The sequence below is a fragment of the Oncorhynchus nerka genome, linkage group LG4 (assembly GCF_034236695.1).
Source record: "Oncorhynchus nerka isolate Pitt River linkage group LG4, Oner_Uvic_2.0, whole genome shotgun sequence".
Lineage (NCBI taxonomy): Eukaryota > Metazoa > Chordata > Actinopteri > Salmoniformes > Salmonidae > Oncorhynchus > Oncorhynchus nerka.
This window is the reverse complement of record NC_088399.1, coordinates 42,044,150-42,067,134: the sequence shown is the minus strand read 5'-3', so window position 1 is coordinate 42,067,134 and position 22,985 is coordinate 42,044,150. Positions and strand designations below refer to the sequence as shown.

The 22,985-nt window shown below is 44.8% G+C and overlaps 3 protein-coding genes across 3 annotated transcripts in view; 1 reads left to right on the top strand and 2 right to left on the bottom strand.

Moving 5' to 3' along the window:
• The window catches only part of cplane1 (ciliogenesis and planar polarity effector 1), a 35,519-nt gene extending 28,903 nt beyond the window's left edge, over positions 1 to 6,616 (bottom strand). Inside the window, 12 exon segments of the mRNA XM_029654845.2 lie at positions 39 to 229; positions 359 to 1,110; positions 1,228 to 1,410; positions 1,594 to 1,846; positions 4,086 to 4,268; positions 4,356 to 4,616; positions 4,783 to 4,883; positions 4,973 to 5,205; positions 5,303 to 5,422; positions 5,725 to 5,860; positions 6,022 to 6,133; positions 6,509 to 6,616. Coding sequence (XP_029510705.2) covers positions 39 to 229; positions 359 to 1,110; positions 1,228 to 1,410; positions 1,594 to 1,846; positions 4,086 to 4,268; positions 4,356 to 4,616; positions 4,783 to 4,883; positions 4,973 to 5,205; positions 5,303 to 5,422; positions 5,725 to 5,860; positions 6,022 to 6,102 — 2,494 coding nt within the window. The 5' untranslated portion in view covers positions 6,103 to 6,133; positions 6,509 to 6,616.
• Positions 6,617 to 6,759: 143 nt separating this feature from the next.
• On the top strand, positions 6,760 to 13,944 carry LOC115125327 (serine/threonine-protein phosphatase PGAM5, mitochondrial-like). Its single transcript, XM_029654836.2, has 6 exons — positions 6,760 to 7,174; positions 7,330 to 7,511; positions 7,634 to 7,759; positions 12,899 to 12,984; positions 13,186 to 13,316; positions 13,577 to 13,944. The coding sequence occupies exons 1-6, from the start codon at positions 6,942 to 6,944 to the stop codon at positions 13,725 to 13,727; spliced, it is 909 nt and encodes a 302-aa protein (XP_029510696.1). The 5' UTR covers positions 6,760 to 6,941; the 3' UTR covers positions 13,728 to 13,944.
• LOC115125319 (ankyrin repeat and LEM domain-containing protein 2-like) lies at positions 13,891 to 21,620 on the bottom strand. The gene is made up of 13 exons (XM_029654824.2): positions 21,517 to 21,620; positions 20,360 to 20,731; positions 20,073 to 20,270; positions 19,730 to 19,923; positions 19,433 to 19,621; positions 19,160 to 19,282; positions 18,931 to 18,994; positions 18,650 to 18,831; positions 18,446 to 18,552; positions 17,360 to 17,538; positions 16,757 to 17,237; positions 16,487 to 16,618; positions 13,891 to 14,606 (listed from the first exon to the last, which is right to left on the bottom strand). Exons 2-13 carry the CDS (start codon positions 20,715 to 20,717, stop codon positions 14,462 to 14,464), a joined length of 2,352 nt encoding a protein of 783 aa, XP_029510684.1. The 5' UTR covers positions 20,718 to 20,731; positions 21,517 to 21,620; the 3' UTR covers positions 13,891 to 14,461.
• Between the last annotated feature and the right edge of the window lie 1,365 nt (positions 21,621 to 22,985).

Genomic DNA, 22,985 nt, shown 5'->3' with positions numbered 1-22,985 from the left:
AACTTTATAGTGCTCACACAGGCTCCTGTTCATCCTACCTTTGTAGCTCAGCAGAGTGGGCCCTTCCTCCAGCCTTTCTCCCATCCCCTGTAGAGCTGTCTGGATCTGGGACAGGATGACAGACACACGGCCCTGCTCCTCCTTCCAGTCCGTACCACTCCTTCGGTACTTCAGCTCCTCCCAGTACTGCAGGGTGTGCCTGTATACTGCACGCCACGCTCCCCGCAATCTGCCGAGTCATAATGTCCGAGGGATATGAGAGAGAGATCAGACTAAAGAGCCAAAAATGACACTACGTTAAAAATCAATCACACGCCCACTCTCATGAATACACACATGCACAAGAGATTGACTCTACCTGCTAGAGGGCCACTGGGGGAGAGGCAGATCCTGTTGTGATGGCCCTCTTCCCTCCTCCTGCAGGAATAGCACACAGTAGACATCTGTGTGGGCACATTTCTGCTGGAGGCTGTAGGTGTGGTCCATACTGTGGGAGGTCAGCTGCAGGAGGAGCAGAGCTGTGGACAGGGTCTGGGAGGAGGGCTCAGAGCTAGCCTGGCCAGTCTGAGAGAGGTCAGGGGGCGAGGAGAGGAGCAGGCCCACTAGCTGTTGAATTAGCTCCACAACCAAACCCAGGCAACTCCTCCCCTCTGTGTGAGGGGCACCCCAGGGGAGGAAAGAGAGAAGGGTTCTGAGGAGGTGGAGGAGGCGGGAGGAGAAGGGAATGGTGCTGTTCTTTCTCTTTCCCATGTGGGAGATGGGGATGGAAATTAGACGGAGGAGAGCAGCGAAGCGGACCGCACAGCGGACTGTGTACTTCAGCAGACGCTCTCTCTGCTCCATAACGCCACCTAATGACACACCCAGAGCCCAAGCTGTCAGCAAGCTGCCGTGGACCCCCCGGAGCTCAGGAGGGAGGGCTGGGGGACTCCTCTCTGAGTCCGCAGAGCTAGCATCAGGGTCAGGGCGAGAACTGGGGTCAAGATCAGCCAGGGTGTCTGAGAGGGCATGGAGGGTGTCGAACATGGAGGCAAACTCCAGCCGACCGTGGTCCTCCACATGTGAACCAGCGGGCGGTCCTTCAAGATCAGAGTCATCCTCAAACAAAGCCTAAGGAAACACGCAAATTAAAATGTACTATGACAAAGAGAAGAGAACATTGACTGTGTGTGTGTGTGTGTGTGTGTGTGTGTGTGTGTGTGTGAGAGAATCAGCTGATGGACAGACCTGAACTCTCTGGATCAGCTCCCTGGTGTCCCCCAGGTCTCCCTGGTCCTGCAGGAAGAGGGGCAGGGTGGATGTAGCTGTGGCTGTTGGGGTAGGTACAGGTGTGGGCCTGGCTCTCAGCTCCTGCAGACTGCTACTAGGATTCAGACAGGATACGGACTCCAGCCACGCCCTGGCATGGGGCTGGGAAAAGAGAAGGTAGACAGCAGAAAAAAAAGAGCAAACAACAAGAGAAATATACGGGCCCGTTGATCTTAGCTATTGACCGAATTAGTATTGAGCATTTCAGCAACTACACAAGAGCAAAACAATGAAATGCACCGGAGCCAATTACATTCAACTCCCTACCCTTTCCTGACCCCTCACCTGTGTTCGCTCCAGTGCCCGGCTGGCACTCTCCAGGCCCTGGCTGGTGTCGTGCAGCAGAGCCCTGAGGAGGGTGGCGGGGGAGGGCTGCTCAGGGACCCGCAGCACTGTGGCCATGTAGCCATCAGACACAATGAGGTAGGGAAGCCGCGGGTGCCAGGTCACCGAGTAGCGCTGTCTCAGGACATCCCGTACAGACAGGCTGGAGCTGGACAGAGGGTCAACCCCAGCCCCTCCGACAGAGACTGGAGGTCTGAGGAGAGATGAGGGGTGATAGTTAGAGATGATTGGGAAAGGGGAAAGTGAGGGGAGAGATTAATATAGGGTGGGAAAAAGCATCACCATTCATGAGTATATTATAGTAGTATATTAACATGGTTTTCAAGGGGACAGGCATGTACAGTGCATTCGGAAAGTATTCAGACCCCTTGACTTTTTCCACATTTTGTGACATTAAAGCCTCATTCGAAAATTGATTAAATCGTTTTTCCCCCTCATCCATCTGCACACAATTCCCCATAATGACAAAGCAAAAATGTTTTTTTATTTAAAAAAAAAACCTGAAATATCACATTTACAGCAGAAAAAAAAGAGCAAACAAGAGAAATATACGAGCCTGTTGATCTTAGCTATTGACCGAATTAGTATTGAGCATTTCAGCAACTACACAAGAGCAAAACAATGAAATGCACTGGAGCCAATTACATTCAACTCCCTACCCTCTCCTGACCCCTCACCTGTGTTCGCTCCAGTGCCCGGCTGGCAAGTATTCAGACCCTTTACTCAGTACTTTGTTGAAGCCCCTTTGGGCCCCTTTGGAAGCGATTATAGCCTCGAGTCATTTTGGTTATGACGCTATAAGCTTGGCACACCTGTATTTGGTGAGTTTCTCCCATTCTTCTCTGCAGATCCTCTCAAGCTCTGTCAGGTTGGATCTGGAGCGTCTCTGCACAGCTATTTTCAGGTCTCTCTGGAGAGGTTCGACCAGGTTCAAGTCCGGGCTCTGGCTGGGAAACTCAAGGACATTCAGAGACCTGTCCAGAAGCCACTCCTGCGTTGTCTTGGCGGTGTTCTTAGGGTGGTTGTCCTTTTGGAAGGTAAAGCTTCGCCACAATTTGAGGTCCTGAGCGCTCTGGAGCAGGTTTTCATCAAGGATCTCTCTGTGCTTTGCTCCGTTCATCTTTCCCTCGATCCTGACTAGTCTCCCAGTCCCTGCTGCTGAAAAACATCCCCACAGCTTGATGCTGCCACCACCACTTCACCGTAAAGGCCTGATGGTGGAGTGCTGCAGAGATGGTTGTTCTCCTGGAAGGTTCTCCCATCTCCACAGAGGAGCTCTGCCAGAGTGATCACCTCCCTGACCAAGGCCCTTCTCCCCCGATTGCTCAGTTTGGCCGGACAGTCAGCTCTAGGAAGAGTCTTGGTGGTTCCAAACTTCTTCCATTTAAGAATGATGGAGGCCACTGTGTTCTTGGGAACCTTCAATGCTGCAGACATTTTTTGGTACCCTTCCCCAGATCTGTGCCTCGACATAATCCTGTATCGGAGCTCTATGGACAATTCCTTCGACCCCACGGCTTGGTTTTTGCTCTGACATGCACTGTCAACTGTGGGACATTATATAGACAGGTGTGTGCCTTTCCAAATCATGTCCAATCAATTGAATTGACCACAGGTGGACTACAATCAAGTTGTATAAACATCTCAAGGATGATCAATGGAAGCAGGATGCACCTGAGCTCAATTTCGAGTCTCATAGCAAAGGGTCTGAATACTTATGTAAATAAGATATCAGTTTATTTTATTATATATTTGCAAACATTTCTAAAAACCTGTTTTCGCTTTGTCATTATAGGGTATTGTGTGTAGATTGATGAGGATTATTTATTTATTTAATGCATTTTAGAATAAGGCTGTAATGTAACCAAATGTGGAAAAAGTCAAGGGGTGAATACTTGAATACTTTCCGAATGCACTGTACCAACTATGTAGAAATAATCATCAGAAATGTCAGTGATCTGTTTTGTGTTTCAAGTGCCATCAAGCTAATGAGAAAGTGAATTATGTTTAGGAGATAGTGCAAGTGTGCTGTGTTGAGTATCAAGACCAACACGTGTTAACCCCTCAAATACTGACATGAGAAAAAGGACACAATGACCATGTTGCAAGAGGAGAGCGAAGAAAGAGAGAAAGAGGATGACTACAGATGAGAGAGAAGAAGAAAGGAAAAGGAAGTAGAGAGACTAATGGATCAAAACAGATATAAAATAATCTATAGAGTGTGTTCAAAATCAGTTTGACATTCTGTGGCTATGGATGGACTGATTGATGAAGAGAGTATCACACGGATGGTATATTTCCTGTTGGATGACTTATGGAACACTTGAACAAATCCAAATTGGTCAGGGTGGCTACAATATGTAGGATTATCAAAACTGACCCTTCCATTTGAAATGGGTTGCTTATATTAATGGAATCATTCTCATGTTTACCTGTAAGTGACTAGTGGATGCAGGGGCAGGAAGTGAGCAGGGCCAAAGTCCACACTGCACCCTGAGGTAGACAGAGAGAGCAGCCCCCCCAGACGAGCCAGCATGAGGAAGGAGCCCCTCTTCAGCACACAGGCCAGGTAGAGCCCTCCCGCAGCCCAGCTCACACTGCCCACCCAGTACGACCTGCAAGATATAAAGGGTGTCATCTTTATCATCGAAAACACATACAGTGTCTACAGTACATACTCCCTGTTATAGTCGTGTACCTACCTCACGTATTTAGAAGGAATGACGAGTTTCTTGCTGCCACACCCCCCCAGTCCACTGGAGACAATCACAAAGTTCTGAGTGCTGACAAAGAGAACCTGCGTAGCCCTTGGGTCTCTTTGGTTCAGGACTACAGCTAACAGCAGGCCATCAGGGGAGAAGGCTGGTACCAGTGACCCCCTGGACCTCACCGGACGACAGGGTGGTGTGAGGCAGGACATGGGGTATGTCTTAGTGACCCAGCGTACACTGTACCCCACAGGACTGACGGAAAAAACATACATCCCAATCAAAGATGTTCCAGATGAGCAACGTGAGAACAAAGATCTTTGATTGTATTATGACAATAAAAAGGTATATAGAGGAGTGTCAATGCTCGAGCGGCAGTATTGACCCCTTGACCCTGAGAAGTTGTTCCCAGTCCACTCACCTGCTCCTCTGACCCTCCTCCCATTGGATCTTTAGGAAAGTGACACTTAGCTCCACCTCCGAGGTGAAAACAAAAGCTGACAAGCAGATATCGCCCACTGCCTGGCAGTAAAACAAGGAAAAGACCAGAAGAAATGATAAGGGCATGACAAACATTCCCTAGGGAAACTAGTCAGAGTAGTCCTTCTCACCTCCCCTCTGACGAAGATGCTGTGTTGAGAAGCCTCCTTGTCCTTTGGGGATGGCAGAGCAGTGTTTCCAGGGTGCTGTATCTGTGCCCAGCGTCCTCTAGCAGTACCATCCCGTACCCCTGCCAGGTCACGCGCGTGCACACACTCCCACAGGAACACCTGCCCTGTCACAGTCAACAGCAGCACCCGCATCCCATCCCCTGAAACTACCAGAGACAGGCACACGCCAGACCCTGTGTACATACCCACACATACACAGTAAGTACATGGAGCTGTGTTGGCAAGCTTGAACATGGCTTTATTGTAACAATGGCTTGAGCACATACAGACCTTGTGCTGCAGTGACGAGCTGAGCTTCTGTCGGGACTGCTGCCACGGTCTTCAAGAAGTCTTTGTCCCTGCTCCATAGAAACATCTCTCCTGAGACCAGCAATCCGGCAAGCCACACACCTACAAACAGAAATGAATCATGGGAATTTATTTATTTCACCTTTATTTAACCAACAAGTTCTCATTTACAACTGCGACCTGGCCAAGATGGAGCAAAGCAGTGCGACACAAACAACACAGAGTTACACGTGGGATAAACAAGCGTACAGTCAATAACAGTGTGTGCAAATGTAGTAAGATTTGGGAGGTAAGGCAATAAATAGGCCATAGTGGCAAAATAATTACAATTTAGCAATGAGGATTACTTCCGTGTTTCTATGGAATCAAATGGTTTTGAAATGTAAAGGCCACTGAAAGTGTACCGTTCTGGGATGCGGCCATGGTTACCACCCTGGGGAGCAGGGGCTGCAGCTTGGGGGTCTTCTTCTTGGTGTGTCCAGACACCATGTTGATCTCACTGATCCGCTTGTCATCTAGCAGGAAAACAGACTCCTTCTCCTGGTCAAATCAACCGTTTGATACAGTCACAAACTGCACAGATACTACCGTTTTCAATACTAGTCCATTTCATGTTCAAGCTGTGCAATCAAATGATTTGCATTATCTAATGATGGATGTCAATATCTCTGTGTGGATGATTGACAGTTCAGTGTCCTCACCAATCCGAGCCAACAGAACCGTGGCCATGGTTTCTTCCGTTTGATGCTCGATGACAACACAACCTCCAGCTTCAGCTCCATCTTTAATCGATAACGTTAGCGTACTGCCTTGCTAGGTATTGATGGGGAAATCATCATACATCATCTTCAAGCATCTCAGGTCGAGTTGATGTTCTGTAATGGTAGGGACTTGCTAGCTAAACGAAATGCCGAGAAGCTATCACAGGTCAGATATCACACAAGTCAAATGGTAATAAAGTGATTTAGCTGGTAGCTAGCTAGCATGTATGCTACTTTGGCGTCAACAAACAACAAGGAAGCGTTGGCTGGCTGGCTAGCTAACGTTAGCTAGCTAATGCTAACACCGACCCAAAATATTTTCACTTAATCTAAACTGTAATTTCTAATGTCATTCAAATATTATTCTTGTTTACAATTACTGCAATAGTTCGACCTACAAAAATAATGAAAAATGTAATTTTAATACCATAATTTCGAAGAATTTCAAATTTCCCTCCGCTTTCTGTGTGGGGAGAGACATCCCCATGATCCTGACTCCTCCTGAGTAAAGCCACGGCGTTGCCTTGGAGCTAGGCAAAGCCAGAATTTTTTTTTTTTTTTGTGCCAAAGGAAAATAGCTAGCTATCTACTGACATCCTGTGGCAAATATGGGTACTACGGCTGTAAAGCTGTGTTTGGATAGGTAGCGTTTATTATTTCCGTATTTTTTCCTTCCTACGTTTCCGTAGTTGCATCGTCTTTTCAGTGCATACGCCACTGCTGTCATTGTCCACGCACATCGATTATTTATTTAAAATGTTAATGTCTCAGATGTGGTAGCTAAATCAGTTTAGGTTTGTTACAGTAGTTGTTGCGTCTGGATTTGGTGATATCGTTTTGTTATCCTTTTCCTGGCAAGGATGTCTTTCAGGAGGTTAACAAAGCTGGTGTGTGGGCTTGCTGGTGGAACAGCGGTACTTGTGGCAATGGCTGAACCGAAAGGATATCCTTTTGAAAAAACGAAACATAACGAAAGTTCAAGAAAATGGACTGGTCTAGGTGTTCTCCAAGCAGCAGTGCCTCAGACGTGGTCACCAGGCCATGACCACACTGTGACTGCCAGTGGGAATGGCTGGGACAGTAACTGGGATAAGTAAGCTATAATTAGCCTAAATTAATTTCTCAGTAAAGGGAGTAAAATTGAACCAATCGAATCATTGATTGTCATTATGGGAATTTGTGTATGAAGTGAAACGATATGTTTCATAATTCTCTGATCTCTGCTTTTTCATGTGATTCATTTGTAAGGCGTGACCCCCTGGCACTCATAAATGGGAAGAAAAAGAAGGACAAAGAGATCACCAGTGAAGAACTGAACACAGAGGTGGAGAATAACAAACCCAAAGCGACTCGTCACATCTTCCTGATCCGCCACTCACAGTACAACCTGAATGGGAGTGTGGACAAGGAGAGGGTCCTAACCCCTCTAGGTATGTATATGAAGTGCATTGATTACAGTGTTGTAGCCATTTAAAAAAAATATCAGTGAGGCGGCTGAAGTAAATTGAATCCAATAAAGCACTGATTGATTGATTGTTTGATTGATTTATAGGCAGGGAGCAGGCTGAGTACACTGGTCAGCGATTGGCTGCCCTGGGGTTGAAGTATGATGTCATGGTCCACTCCACCATGACCCGTGCCACAGAGACTGCCAGCATCATCAGCAAGCATCTTCCAGGTCAGAGACAACAGGACACCACTCATTCTAAGCTCGAATCAAAAGTACAGTACCAGTCAAAAGTTTGGACACACCTACTCATTCAAGGGCTTTTCTTTATTTTTTACTATTTCCTTCATTGTAGAATAATAGTGAAGACATCAAAACCATGAAATAACACATATGGAATCGTGTAGTAACCAAAAAAGTGTTAAACAAATCAAAATATTTTTTGTATTTGAGATTCTTCAAAGTAGCCAACCTTTGCCTTGATTTGCACACGCTTGGCATTCTCTCAACCAGCTTCATGAGGTAGTTACCTGGAATGCTTTTCCAACAGTCTTGAAGGAGTTTCCACATATGCTGAGAACTTGTTGGCTGCCATCTCAGTTGGGTTGAGCACTCATCACTCTCCTTCTTGGTCAAATAGCCCTTACAAATCAAATCAAACTTTATTTGTCACATGCGCCAAATACAACATGTGTAGACTTTACCGTGAAATGCTTACTTACAAGCTCTTAACCAACAGTGCAGTTCAAGAAGAGTTAGGAAAATATCTACCAAGTAGACTAAAATAAAAAGTAATAATAAAAAGTAACACAATAAGAATAACGAGGCTATATACAGGGGGCACCAGTACCGAGTCAGTGTGCGGGGGTACCGGTTAGTTGAGGTAATTTGTACATGTAGGTGGGGGTGAAGTGACTATGCATGGATAATTAACAGTGAGTAGCAGCAGTGTACAAAAGATGTTGGGGTCAATGTAACTTGTCCAGTGGTGATTTTATTAATTGTTCAGCAGTCTTATGGCATGGGGGTAGAAGCTGTTGAGGAGCCTTCTGGTCCTAGACTTGGTGCTCCGGTACCGCTTGCTGTGCGGTAGCAGAGAAAACAGTCTAACTTGGGTGACTGGAGTCTCTCTCAATTTTATTGGCTTTCCTCTGACACCGTCTATTGTATAGGTCCTGGATGGCAGGAAGCTTGGCCCCAGTGATGTACTGGGCCGTTCACATTACCCTCTGTAGCGCCTTACGGTCAGATGCCGAGCTGTAGGAACCTTTGAGGATCTGGGGATCCATGCCAAGTCGTTTCAGTCTCCTAAGGGGGAAAAGGTTTTGTCGTGCCCTCTTCACGACTGTCTTGGTATGTTTGGACCATGCTAGTTCATTGGTGATGTGGACACCAAGGAACTTGAAGCTCTCGACCCGCTTCTCTACAGCCCTGTCGATGTTAATGAGGGCCTGTTCGGCCAGCCTTTTCCTGTAGTCCACGATCAGCTCCTTTGTCTTGCTCACAATGGGGGAGAGGTTGTTGTCCTGGCACCACACTGCCAGTTCTCTGACCACCTCCCTATAGGCCGTCTTATCGTTGTCGGTGATCAGGCCACCACTGTTGTGTTGTCAGCAAACTTAATGATGGTGTTGGAGTCGTGTTTGCCACACAGTCATGGGTGAACAGGGAATATAGGAGGGGGCTAAGTACACACCCCTGAGGGGCCCCAGTGTTAAGGATCAGCATGGCAGACGTGTTGTTGCCTACTCTTACCACCTGGGGGCAGCCTGTCAAGAAGTCCAGGATCCAGTTGCAGATGGAGTCCTTAGTGATGAGCTTTGTGGGCAGTATGGTGTTGAATCCTGAGCTGTTGTCAATGAACAGCATTCTCACATAGGTGTTCCTTTTTTCCAGGTGGGAAAGGGCAATGTGGAGTGCGATGGAGATTGTGTGGATCTGTTGGGGCGGTATGCGAATTGGAGTGGGTCTAGGGTGTCCGGGAGGATGCTGTTGTGAGCCATGACCAGCCTTTCAAACCACTTCATGGCTACCGACGTGAGTGCCACGGGGCGGTAATCATTTAGGCAGGTTACCTTTGCTTTCTTGGGCACAGGGACTATGGTCGTCTGCTTAAAACATGTAGATATTACAGACTCGGTTAGGGAGAGGTTGAAAATGTCAGTGGAGACACTTAACAGTTGGTCCACACATGCTTTGCGTACACGTCCTGGTAATCCGTCTGGCCCAGCGGCTTTGTGAATGTTGACCTATTTTAAAGGTTTTATTCACATCGGCTACCGAGAGCTTTATCACACAGTCATCCAGAACAGCTGGTGCTCTTGTGCATGCTGCAGCGTTGCTTGCCTCGAAGCGAGCATAAAAGGCATTTAGCTCGTCTGGTAGGCTCACATCACTGGGCAGCTCGCGCCTGTGTTTCCCTTTGTAATCCGTAATAGTTTTTAAGCCATGCCACATCAGACGAGCGTCATAGCCGGTGCAGTAGGATTCAATCTTAATCCTGTATTGACGCTTGGCTTGTTCGATGGTTTGTCTGAGGGCATAGTGGGATTTCTTATAAACGTCTGGATTAGTCTCCCGCTCCTTGAAAGCGGCAGTCCTAGCTCGATCCGGATGTTGCCTGTAATCCATGGCTTCTGGTTGGGTTATGTACGTATGATGAAGCCGATGACTGACTGATGTGGAGTCCTCCTCAATGCCATTGGATGAATCCCGGAACATATTCCAGTCTGTGTTAGCAAAACAGTCCTGTAGTGTAGCATCCGCGTCATCTGACCACTTCCTTATTGAGCGAGTCACTGGTACTTCCTGCTTTAGTTTTTGCTTGTTAGCAGGAATCAGGAGGATAGAATTAAGGTCAGATTTGCCAAATGGAGGGCGGGGGAGAGCTTTGTATGCATCTCTGTGTGTGGAGTAAAGGTGGTCTAGGATTTTTTTTCTCTGGTTGCACATGTGACATGCTGGTAAAAAATTTGGTAAAACTAATTTAAGTTTGCCTGCATTAAAGTCCCCAGCCACTAGGAGTGCCACTTCTGTGTAATCATTTTCTTGTTTTCTTATGGCCTTAGAGTTGGTTGAGAGCAGTCTTCGTGCCAGCTTCATTTTGTTGTAGTAAATAGACAGCTACGAATAATATAGATGAGAACTCTCTTGGTAGATAGTGTGGTCTACAGCTTATCATAAGGTACTCTACCTCAGGCGAGCAATACCTCGAGACTTCTTTAATATTAGACCTTGCGCACCAGCTGTTATTGACAAATAGACACACACCCCCACCCCTCGTCTTACCAGAGGTAGCATCTCTGTTCTGCCAGTGCATGGAAAATACCGCTAGATCAATATTGTCCGTATCGTCGTTCAGCCACGTCTCTGTGAAACATAAGATGTTCGTTTTTGATGTCCCGTTGGTATGATAATCTTAATCGTAGGTCATCAATTTTATTTTCCAATGATTTCACATTAGCAAAAAGAACGGATGGCAGTGGGAGTTTACTCGCTCGCCTACGGATTCTCCGAAGGCAGCACGATCTGCGGCCCCTTTTCCTGCGTATTCACGAAAAAGGCGTGGCCTGTTCCAGTGAAAGCAGGATATCCTTCTTGTTAAAGGAAAAAGTTTCTTCCAGACCGCGGTGAGTAATCGCAGTTCTCATGTCCAAAATATATTTTCGGTCATAAGAGACGGTAGCAGCAACATTATGTCCAAAATAAGTTACGCAAAAAGGAGAGATTCCAAGAACACAGGACGAGATGTTACTATCCTTTGTGCAAGCACTTCCAAGAGTTCATGAACAGTGAGCTTGGTGAAATTTGGGGAGCGCATCGTCAGTAGTAGTGTACCTTTGGTTCCTAGGGTGTTTCGGCCTTTCACACTAAACACCCTCCCCAAATTCAAGGCACACTTAACCAGAATGACTTCCAGAGCATTCTGCAGCGATACGCCATCCCATCTGGTTTGGGCTTAGTGGGACTCATTTGTTTTTTTTACCAGGCCAAACACATAGAAATACAAACATAGAACAAAAACATAGAATACCCACCCACATCACACCCTGACCAAAGTAAAAATAGAAACATACAAAGCAATCTACAGTCAGGACGTGACGTTGGGAGAATGTAAAACGTCAGCCATGTCCTTCGACGTCATCTTGGAGCTCTGAATGGAGGTGTGTTGTGGGTGGGTATTTTATGTTTTTGTTCTATGTGTTTGGCCTGGTAAAAAAAACAAATGAGTCCCACTAAGCCCAAACCAGATGGGATGGCGTATCGCTGCAGAATGCTCTGGAAGTCATGCTGGTTAAGTGTGCCTTGAATTCTAAATAGATCACAGACCGTGTCACCAGCAAAGCCCCCCCACACCATCACACCACCTCCTCCATGCTTCACGGTGGGAACCACACATGCGGAGATCATCCATTCACCTACTCTGCTTCTCACAAAGATACGGCGGTTGGAAACAAAAACCTCAAATTTGGACTCATCAGACCAAAGGACAGATTTCCATCAGTTTTCATCAGTAATATCCATTGTTTGGGCCAATAAACACAACAAGTCTCTTCTTCTTATTGGTGTCCTTTTAGTAGTGGTTTCTTTTCAGCAATTCAACCATGAAGGCCTGATTCCGTCTCCTCTGAACCGTTGATTTGTGTCTGTTACTTGAACTCTGTGAAGCATTTTATTTGGGCTGCAATTTCGGAGGCTGGTAACTCTAATATACTTATCCTCTGCAGCAGATGTAACTCTGGGTCTTCCTTTCCTGTTGAGGTCCACATGAGAGCCTGTTTCTTCATCAGCAATTGATGGTTTTTGCAACTGCACTTGAAGAAACTTTAAAGGTTCTTGAAATGTTCTGTATTGACTGACCTTAAAGTAATGATGGACTGATGTTTCTCTTTGCTTATTTAACCTGTTCTTGCCATAATATGGACTTGGTCTTTTACCAAATAGGGATATCTTCTATATACCCCCCTACCTTGTCACAACACAACTGATTGGCTCAAACACATTTTAAGAAGGAAAGAAATTCCACAAATTAACTTTAACAAGGCACACCTGTTAATTGAAATTCATGCCAGGTGACTACCTCATGAAGCTAGTTGAGGGAATGCCAAGAGTGCCTTGATGACAGCTTTGCACAAATGGTGGCTACTTTGAAGAATCTAAAGTCTAAAATATTTTGCTACATGATTCCGTATGTGTTATTTCCTAGTTTTGATGTCTTCACTATTATTCTACAATGTAGAAAATAGTAAAAATAAAGAAAAACCCTTGAATGAGTAGGTGTGTCCAAACTTTTGACTGGTACTGTAATTCTAAGCCTCCAAACTGAGACAGTACTAAACAACTTGTTTAGTACTGTTATCTCTGCATTAGAGGTGGACAAAGTGAGCTGTGACCTGCTAAGAGAGGGTGCTCCCATTGAGCCTGTGCCACCAATCTCCTGGAAACCTGACTGTGTGGTGAGTGATCTGCTATCCTTAGTCCTGGAGATGGATACAATTACCCACTTGCACTTATTTTTCTTGTGCGATATTCACTTAAAGGCTTAACCGATACAAACCATTTAGCACTTGAGCTTCAAAGCAATCTGTTAAAGTGCTGTACAAAATTGGCTGTCAAACTTTCCCTCACACACTGTACTGGTGCTTTGGTTTCTGCAGTATCATGAAGATGGAGCTCGAATCGAGGCAGCCTTCCGTCGCTACATCCACCGTGCAGACAGCAAGCAGACAGAGGATAGCTACGAGATCATTGTCTGCCACGCAAATGTTATTCGCTACTTTGTGTGCAGGTTAGTCAAGTCATCTACAACACGCTAATGGGGTTGCATTGCTCAGCTAATTCATAGTGAGTGATTTGTCCTCTGTGAGGTGAACATTCAAGAGGTTCACAGATTACTGGAAAGGTGTGGAAAAACATGATCTACTTGTCAATGTTCAACACTGATAATATCGTCCCATGGTCCTGGTTTCCTGTAGTAATGCTTTAATCGGGACACATTTCTTTAGGCATTGATTGTGAGGTCGGAACTGTTTCTCTTGGTTGATCCAGGGCTCTGCAGTTTCCCCCAGAAGGTTGGCTGCGGCTGGGCCTGAATAACGGCAGCATCACCTGGATCACCATCAGACCCAGTGGCAGGGTGGGACTGCGGATGATGGGCGACTCAGGCTTTATGCCTCCTGAAAAACTCACCCGTACCTGACACTCCTTCCAACACTGCTGGCCCCATGTAACCGGACCTTCTGCTGCCACCATTTCTCCTCTAAGATGGTTTTGCCCACGTTGGGAATCATTCTTTTGACTGAAGTTTTGTATGGAAAAATAATTTGTAATGTATTTTACAGACAGTGCCATTTCTTAGTAAATTGATTTGATAATGCTTTAATATGACATTTTATGAATAAACATGAGGAAATGTACCGACTACCTCATATCCATTTGTGTATAGGTATACATTAAAACAATAGATCATTTAAAACTCTTAATTTACCTTGAATCAGCTAGTTAAGTAATTAACAATATAAAACCATTTATAAGAAAACGCATCATTGCAAATTGTAAATACATTACATACTGTATCACTTTAGTATTGGGAGCAGTGTACACCATTAGGTAAATTCAAAGTGTAATCTGTAGCTATGCTATCCGGCAGAAGGGAATGCTTGCATTGAGGACATGCATTAGTGCAAATATCAGCTCAATAGTGGCTTGCATAGAAAAGCCAAAAGAGTTACATGAATGGAAACCAGCACAAAGGTAAAATAAGGACATGTAACGTGCTAAATGGCAATGTAGTGGTCTCCTGCCTGGGTTCTAAAGTCAGACTATAGACCTGATGTGGTGGTACAGGATGTTGGACAACATTCCCTGTAGTGTTTTCAACACCACATTCAGATTGTGGGACATGACATCCTGTTTGCTTGTGGTTCCCCTGTGTCAGGTTGGGGAGTGGAATAGGGTCCTGCAGAGGATGGTCTGGGAGTAACAGCTCTGGGTGTTGGGGCCTGGGCTGTGAAAGCTGAGCCTGCTGGGAGAACAGTTTGGTGTCCCAGTCAAGCTTCTCCTTTTCGGGCTTGGCCAGCTGGAAATACAAAACAGCAGCATTAACCACCTGAGAGTTATACAACAAAGCAGGATCAATGAGTTAGCCAGAAACTAACATTTGATTTAATGGTTCATTTTTAAAAAAAGCTTAACTTCAATATGTTTTTTCTTTTGTTAAATCAATTAGACCATGCCCATTTCAAATGCATCTTTCTACAAAATAAAATATTACATCATAATATTAAGACAAGTTAACTCCATAATCCTACTTTGTAGTATACCGCTCAAGAGTATCGAAGACAAGATACAGTTGATGTCGGAAGTTTACATACACATAGGTTGGAGTCATTAAAACTCGTTTTTCAACCACTCCACATATTTCTTGTTAAACTATAATTTTGGCAAGTCGGTTAGGACATACTGTATACTTTGTACATGACGAGTAATATTCCCAACAATCGTTTACAGACAGATTATTTCACTGTATCACAATTCCAGTGGGTCAGAAGTTTACATACACTGTGCCTTTAAACAGCTTGGAAAATTCCAGAAAATTGTCATGGCTTTAGAAGCTTCTGATAGGCTCCTTGACATCATTTGCGGTGTACCTGTGGGTGTATTTCAAGGCCTACCTTCAAACTCGCCTCTTTGCTTGACATCATGAGAAAATCTAAAGAAATCAGCCAAGACCTCAGAATTGTAGACCACAAGTCTGGTTCATCCTTGGGAGCAATTTCCAAATGTCTGAAGGTACCACATTCATCTGTACAAACAATAGTACGCAAGTATAAACACCATGGGACCACGCAGCCGTCATACCACTCAGGAAGGAGACGCGTTCTGTCTCCTAGAGATGAACGTACTGTGGTGCGAAAAGTGCAAATCAATCCCAGAACAACAGCAAAGGACCCTGTGAAGATGCTGGATGAAACAGGTACAAAAGTATCTATATCCACAGTAAAACGAGTCCTATATCGACATAACCTGAAAGGCCGCTCAGCAAGGAAGAAGCCACTGCTCCAAAACCACCATAAAAAAGCCAGACTACGGTTTGCAACTGCACATGGGGACAAAGAAATATCCTCTGGTCTGATGAAACAAAATTAAAACTGTTTGGCCATAATGACCATCGTTATGTTTGGAGGAAAAAGGGGAGGCTTGCAAGCCAAAGAACACCATCCCAACTGTGAAGCACGGGGGTGGCAGCATCATGTTGTGTGGGTGCTTTGCTGCAGGAGGGACTGGTGCACTTCACGAAATAGATGGCATCATGAGGGTGGATATATTGAAGCAACATCTCAAGACATCAGTCAGGAAGTTAAAGCTTGGTCACAAATGGGTTTTCCAAATGGACAATGACCCCAAGCATACTTCCAAAGTTGTGGCAAAATGGCTTAAGGACAACAAAGTCAAGGTATTGGAGTGGCCATCACAAAGCCCTGACCTCAATCCTATAGAACATTTGTGGGCAGAACTGAAAAAGTGTGTGCGAGCAAGGCCTATAAACCTGATTCAGTTACACCAGCTCTGTCAGGAGGAATGGGACAAAATTCACCCAACTTATTGTGGGAAGCTTGTGGAAGGTTACCCGAAACATTTGACCCAAGTTAAACAATTTAAAAGGCAATGCTACCAAATACTAATTGAGTGCATGTTAACTTCTGACCCACTGGGAATGTGATAAAATAAATAAAAACTGAAAGAAATCATTCTCTACTATTATTCTGACATTTCACATTCTTAAAATAAAGTGATGATCCTAACTGACCTAAGACAGGGAACTTTTACTATGATTAAATGTCAGGAATGATGAAAAACTGAGTTTGAATGTATTTGGCTAAGGTATATGTAAACTTCTGACTTTAACTGTATGTCTGCTGACACAGCATAAAGAAACAGAATAGGTATCCATCTCACCTTAGCCTCTGTGAAGAGGGATAGGCCAGAATGGTGGTCTTCCACTTAGTAATGCAAGGGTATCTCTCAAGGTCAATCTCCATGTTATTCATTGCAGACAGGACCTCACTGTCCAACTTGGTGGGAAATTCCCTGCAAGAAAGAGTAAAAGAACATTGGTTAGCATTTCCATTGGGCTACAAAGAAACATTTATTGTACCAGTTTAAATTGCAACAGATCATTTTGACAGGTTGACTGATGTACAGTAAATAAACAAAGACTAGACTTACCCATCCATAAACAGTTCCTGTCTTCGTCTTGTAGGGGTGTCAGTCATCAGAATTGTGTCCTTAGCGGTGTCTCCTTCCGTTGATTTGTAAGATGCGCTAGAGGATCCTGAGTCTCTCCTCCTGTCTCCACCATCTCTGGGACTATCTGGGCCCTCTGAGTCTGAGCCCTCGTCTGCAGTCAGATACTCCTCAGAGCTAGGGTTAGAGAGCTCCTCCATCTGCCTCTTCCCCCGACTCCTCTCCCAGGTCCTCCAGAAGCTACCGTCCCCCAGGTCCAGGCCTTCTCTCCAAGGTACAGAGGGAGCCAGACATGCCTTCTCTGAGTCCTCCACAGTGCCAGATGCTACCTTTAGACTGGCTTTCTCAAACTCTGGCAGGAGGTTACACACAGGTGACTGGGAACTGTTCTCCACTGGTGCGGAGTTCTTGTCATTCAGGATGTGGTTAGACAGGGCATGGCTCTGGTGGTTTTCCTGCACCTCTGAAATGATGGAAAACACATGAATTTGAGATGACTTTGGGATTTCCCTGTATAATTTCAAGCATGAAATAATATGTTATAACATGTTTGTAAGGTTGTAGATTTTCTATGGAAGTGCTTACCTTTGGAGGGTGTTGATGTTGATCCACCACCGGTCTCCTCTCGGGGAAGCTCACTTCGATCCTTCCTATCCAGATACTCTTCCAGCCTCTTCCATCCCTCCTCTGTAGACAGGTCAGTGAAGCTCTGAAGGAAGTCCCAGTACTCTGCCCAAGGATGCCCCATGCCATGTGCAATCTCCCTGTTGAGAGAGATCAGATCAATCAGAAAATATGCCAACTGTAGCCATTGCATTTTTCCTTGACATGACATTCATCGATCGTCAGCAAGTTTATGGTTACTTGATAAAATGTGCTTGTTTGTTTCCTTAGAGTTTAGCCTATTAAAAGCTCACTGCAGTCAAAAACTATATTTGCCTATGCTTTACATATACACTGAGTGTACAAAACATTAGGAACACCTTCCTAATATTGAGTTGCACGCCCTTTTGCCATCAGTACAGCCTCAATTCGTCAGAGCATGGACTCATGTCAAAAGCGTTCCACAGGGATGCTGGCCCATGTTGACTCCAATGCTTCCCAAAGTTGTGTCAAGTTGGCTGGATGTCCTTTGTGCAGTGGACCATTTTTGATATACACAAGAAACTGTTGAGCATTGTAAACCCAGCAGCGTTGCAGTTCTTGACCCACTCAAACTGGTGCGCCTGGCACCTCATTCCCTGTTCAAAGGCACTTCAAAATCTTTTGTCTTGCCCATTCACCTACATACACAATCCATGTCTCAATTATTTCAAGGCTTAAAAATAATTTAACGACATCAATTATGGATCACAGCTTTCACCTGGATTCACCTGGTCAGTCTATATCATGGAATGAGCTGGTCCTAATGTTTTGTGCACTCAGTGTATTTCCACACTATACGGTTGGAACAATATTATGAAAATTATGATAATGCCCTTTTAGTGTAAGAGCTGCTTGAAAAGACTCCCTGAAATTTCAACCTGTTTTGCTGTGATGGTGGAACCATTTTAATTCAAAACAATTACAGTAAGGTACTTCATTGTTCCCCAGAAATAATTTAATTTGAGATAAAAACAGCTGCATTTGACCTTTAAAAAAAGGTCACAGGTCCACTGTTCATTCACTCACCTCCCCACACGCTCTGCACCCCTGTCAGGGTCAGATTTGAGAATACGGTGGAAATACTCTGCTCGATCCCTGGGTGGAGTTCTCCATAGTCTATGGAACTCATCTGCCTGGAAGACCAAAACAGAAAATGGGTTTAGAGACAAAGGCCTGAGCCTCTATATATGGATTATTTCATTGTACAATACTCCAAGCTATTGAGATTACCTTTGAAGGACTGAGGGGACCCACATACGCTCTCACAGTCATGACTGGGTCTATGGGACTCCCAGCCACTCCTGATCCCAGCGAATGAAAATCCACCTCCAGTGGGCTTGGAGACCATGGCAAACCAATCACAGGCTGGAAGCTGTTGTCTGTATCCCTCAGCAAGGGAACATAGCACCGTTCTGTCAGAAAAGGGTCAAAGTTAGCAATGTGTTCACAAGTTGGCTTTTACACATATAAAAAAGGTTTTATAGCCATCATTGGCAAACATCTAAACGTACCCTCCAAATATTCCTTTATCTTCTTCTTTATGTCAGAGGATTTGTTTTTCCTCTCACATATCACCTGTAAAGGCATTTATAAAGTCAAGTATTTAGTCCTCTAAATCGTCTCTTTTCTGGCATGACATTCAGGGGACAATACACCTTACTGAACAGAAATGGAATGCTTTACTAAGAGAAGGGTTTTAGTGCAAATTAAGTGGTTCTTCATAGCTGTAATGTGGCTTACAGTAGAGGGCTTCTGGTTGTACTTGTTCTGCCGGTGTTTATCAGTGGCCGGATGAGAACACAGCACGTTGACCACGTCTGGACAGCCAAACTTACAGGCAAAGTGAAGAGGAGTTTCATTGCTCTAAAGGGACATCACACACATTCAGTACATCTCATGAACACCTTACGTACACACTTTAACACTAACAGACTATAATGTCTGTGTGCATTGTGCTGACTACCAACCCCCATTGTGTTACACAGTTACAGTTCATAGACTGCAAGTTCTCACTGCTTTGTCAGGTGTGTTGAGGTACAGGTCAACGAGGTAGCGGATGCGTTGGTGTAACATGGCCTCCTGGTCATCGGGATACATGAGTCTCATGAAGTCTGGGCTCTCCAGAGTGTCCAGGAGGAGCTGGACCATCCCTGACTGGTTCTCTTTGGCCGCCACATGCAGGACGTTATAATGGCATCCTTCCTATAAAAAAAAACCAGGAATACAGAGTTATTCCACACCAGAGAATGTGAAGCACTATTCTGCTCCCATGGAAATGACAGAAACAATAATTATCTCTCAAATGCATACATGCACGATGGTGGGGTTGTCTCCAGATCCGATAAGGTAGCGTGGGTTGGCCCAGACCAGCTTGCTGAAGGCTTCCTTGTCCCCCTTCTCCACTGCCTTTCTCAGCTTGGCTGTCAGGTCCTGGGTGCGGGGGCTGCGGAATTCATTAGCCCTCTCCAGGTTCACAGGTAAAGTCCCTGATGCGGTAGGGCTTCCTGGGAGGACAAGGGTGTCATTGTATGCATGCCGGTCAACCTTTTTCTTGCTAATTTTACATGACACAAAAGAGGTGAATGATCCATCTAGCTTTCTATCTATATAGTAGCTCTATAATAGATAAAGCTATGCTATGAAGCAGACACACCTGTGTGGACTACAGGTTGCAGCGCTCCCTGGGGCCCGTCTGGTGCAGTTGTGCTGGCTACAGCTGGGCAATGTTCATTGATGCCTTTTGAGAATTTCTCAGCTTCCTCTCGTGTTGAGAAGGACTTAAACCTGGACTCTTTCATTGTCATCATGGCTCTCAGAGCTTTCTTCCTGTCCACATATACATGTACTTTGTCTGGTGGGGAAAACATAGTCATTCACCACACATTGAACTCAGAGACAATCTCCATCTTGCACTATTCATAGGATAAAAAGAGGTCTTACCATCAGTGACCACTGACTCCTCCCAATGAGGACATACACCATAGTAAACAAGGGGAAATTCTGGTTCATCCAATTCCTCTGTCTCTTTGCACTCCTCTGCTGGTGATTTGAGTTCCAGGGCGTGGTCTGCTTCTACTGTATCTGTTAAGGGTCTATTAGACTCTGCATTGGAGGTGCTACCTTCACCAGTCACCCCTCCATCCCCTCCCTGCTTCTCCAGGAGGGTTCTGGCCAGCTTCCTCTCAAAGATGGCTCTTGTAGTGGTGGTAAGGGGGCCACACTTCAGCCCTGCCCCGATAATCTCCTGTCGTAGCTGATCTGGGTTCAGGGTCTGCAGCCTGCTCATGACTTCCTCCATGTTGCTGTCACTACCTAGGATAAATAAATGTGGCATACCCAGAGAGGAGTCATGTTACAAATATACTCTGAAGAATATACTACTACTCATTCGCATCAGAAATGACACTTTAACTCGTCGTTCCTGGCCTTAAAACAGTAGATAACCAACAAATAAAATGGTACGTTGTGTCATAGGCTAAAGATCAAATGTTATTGAACCACTCTGGCCACGTTCTCTTCAAAATCACATGCATAATTGGCAAAACGATGGTCTAAAACGGAAGAATTACTACACGCCATTGTAGCCTACGTATATATATTTTGGGATGTGGAACGATTCCATGTGGAAAATATTGTAACAATGTAGCTGGAGCACGTATTCTGTTTACCTACGCCTGTTATTTACCTATCGGGGCGCGAGCTCATTGGTCAATTCAAACAAAACGATGCCCCGCCTTTTCCAACATGACTCATAACACAAATAGTTGTACATTTGTAATAATGTATGTCATTACATTCAACGTGCTGCAGCTCTAATGCATTTGCACAATCGATAGTTACATGTATTATTTAGGCTACGATACGTACTTAGGATGGCCCAATTCTCACAATATCTGCCCCATAATCATTGGTTATGAGAAACTTATAGTGCTAGGGCTAGGCCATATATTCCCATTGAGGAATGTACTACAACAGCTAACTTTTCCCTAGCCATCCTAGCTAATAGCAGCTAAGACCTGATTCAATTACGTGCCAGACATGTATTTAACTTAAATGGACTCGTAAACGTTCTCGAATACACTCAGATAATATCTTACTTCACAAATTCGAGCTTGTCGTCCTCCTGTGGTGTACTCATTACGTCAGTCAACGGAAACAGTTTAAGAACCGATAGCACCAAAGATTTGTATAACTAAGATAGTCGTTTCCAATGGGAACAAGTGAGTCATAGTGGGCAGAACAAACAAGGAGGTGATCAGAGCCAAGCACGAGATAGCGAGATCCTATTGGCGCGTTCTAGCAAATATTTGCATATTTCCGTTAGGGAACGCCTACTCTGTGAAGTGCGCGTGTGCAATAACTAAATTCGCATTTGCACTCCTTCTAAACAACGCATTTTTTTTTTACTTTGGCAAGGGGTAAAGTTTACAAAACATTGTCCACTCTGTTCGAAACAGATTATAGTTTTGGGAACAGAAAACTGTACTGAGATCAAATGTGTCATTAATAAGAACATTTGCAGAATGTCGGCCAAAATCCATCTCGTTCCATCTTCTCCCACTGCCGGCCACTGGGCTTCCTCTCACTACCATATTTTGTAGTGATTGGAAACTCCATGCGGAAGCTTCACATTTATAGGTCCAGTGAAATATCTGTCTCATTGTTCTAGCTGTGATAGCACTGACCAAGCAAACAGATCAGACGAAACGGGAGGGACCTTCTTCTTCTTCTTTTTATTGGCGGACTATATTCCAAAAGGTGTATTGCCGCAACCTACTGGGTGGGGTAAAAACGTAGATACTTTAACGAAAAAAAGTAAACGTACTCTACTTCGTCAAATGTACTCAGATCCCTACACAAGCTCGGGGGCCTGACGCTTCAAACACACCGATAGTGTCATTGCGTTTTGGTACACCAAAATGACTTTATTTCCAATGAAACGCTGCGTGTGCCTTGCACCATTGCGTTGCAGAGGCACTTGCAGGCGTTCAGTGTGGTGTTTTTGTGCAAAATAGTATGCAGCATAATCTGGAAATGTATGCAACAAAAGTTCAAAATTACACCTTCTGATACCATTTCTGTCCAGCCATCTATGCATACAGTTTGAAGCATATGGTCGATAAATCCAACGTTTGCACCACACCGAATGCAATGCTGCAAGGCAAACGCAGCGTTTCTTTGGAAATTAATGTACTTCTTGTGTACCAAAATTCAATGATGCTGTCGGTGTGTTAGACAGTATTCCCTGCAATGTTTCAGCCGTGAAAATCCTGGAGATCCAAGAATCTTTCAGCCGCTTTTACACTGATTTCCAGTTCCTTAGATGTTTTGTATGTTTGACCTGTGCAATTATCACCTGCGCAATAAACGCAACAAAATCAACCTTCTTCACAATTAAATTTCACAACTGACTGACATCCACAGACTGTTGGCCATCCACTGCATTCATCATCTCTACTCTGCTTCGACAATTTTCACTGACTCTGCATAGGAGACCTTCTCGACAGCCCTGATCCTTCCTAATTTGACCTTCACTCAGGGAACTCTGGAACGTGATTCCCATCAC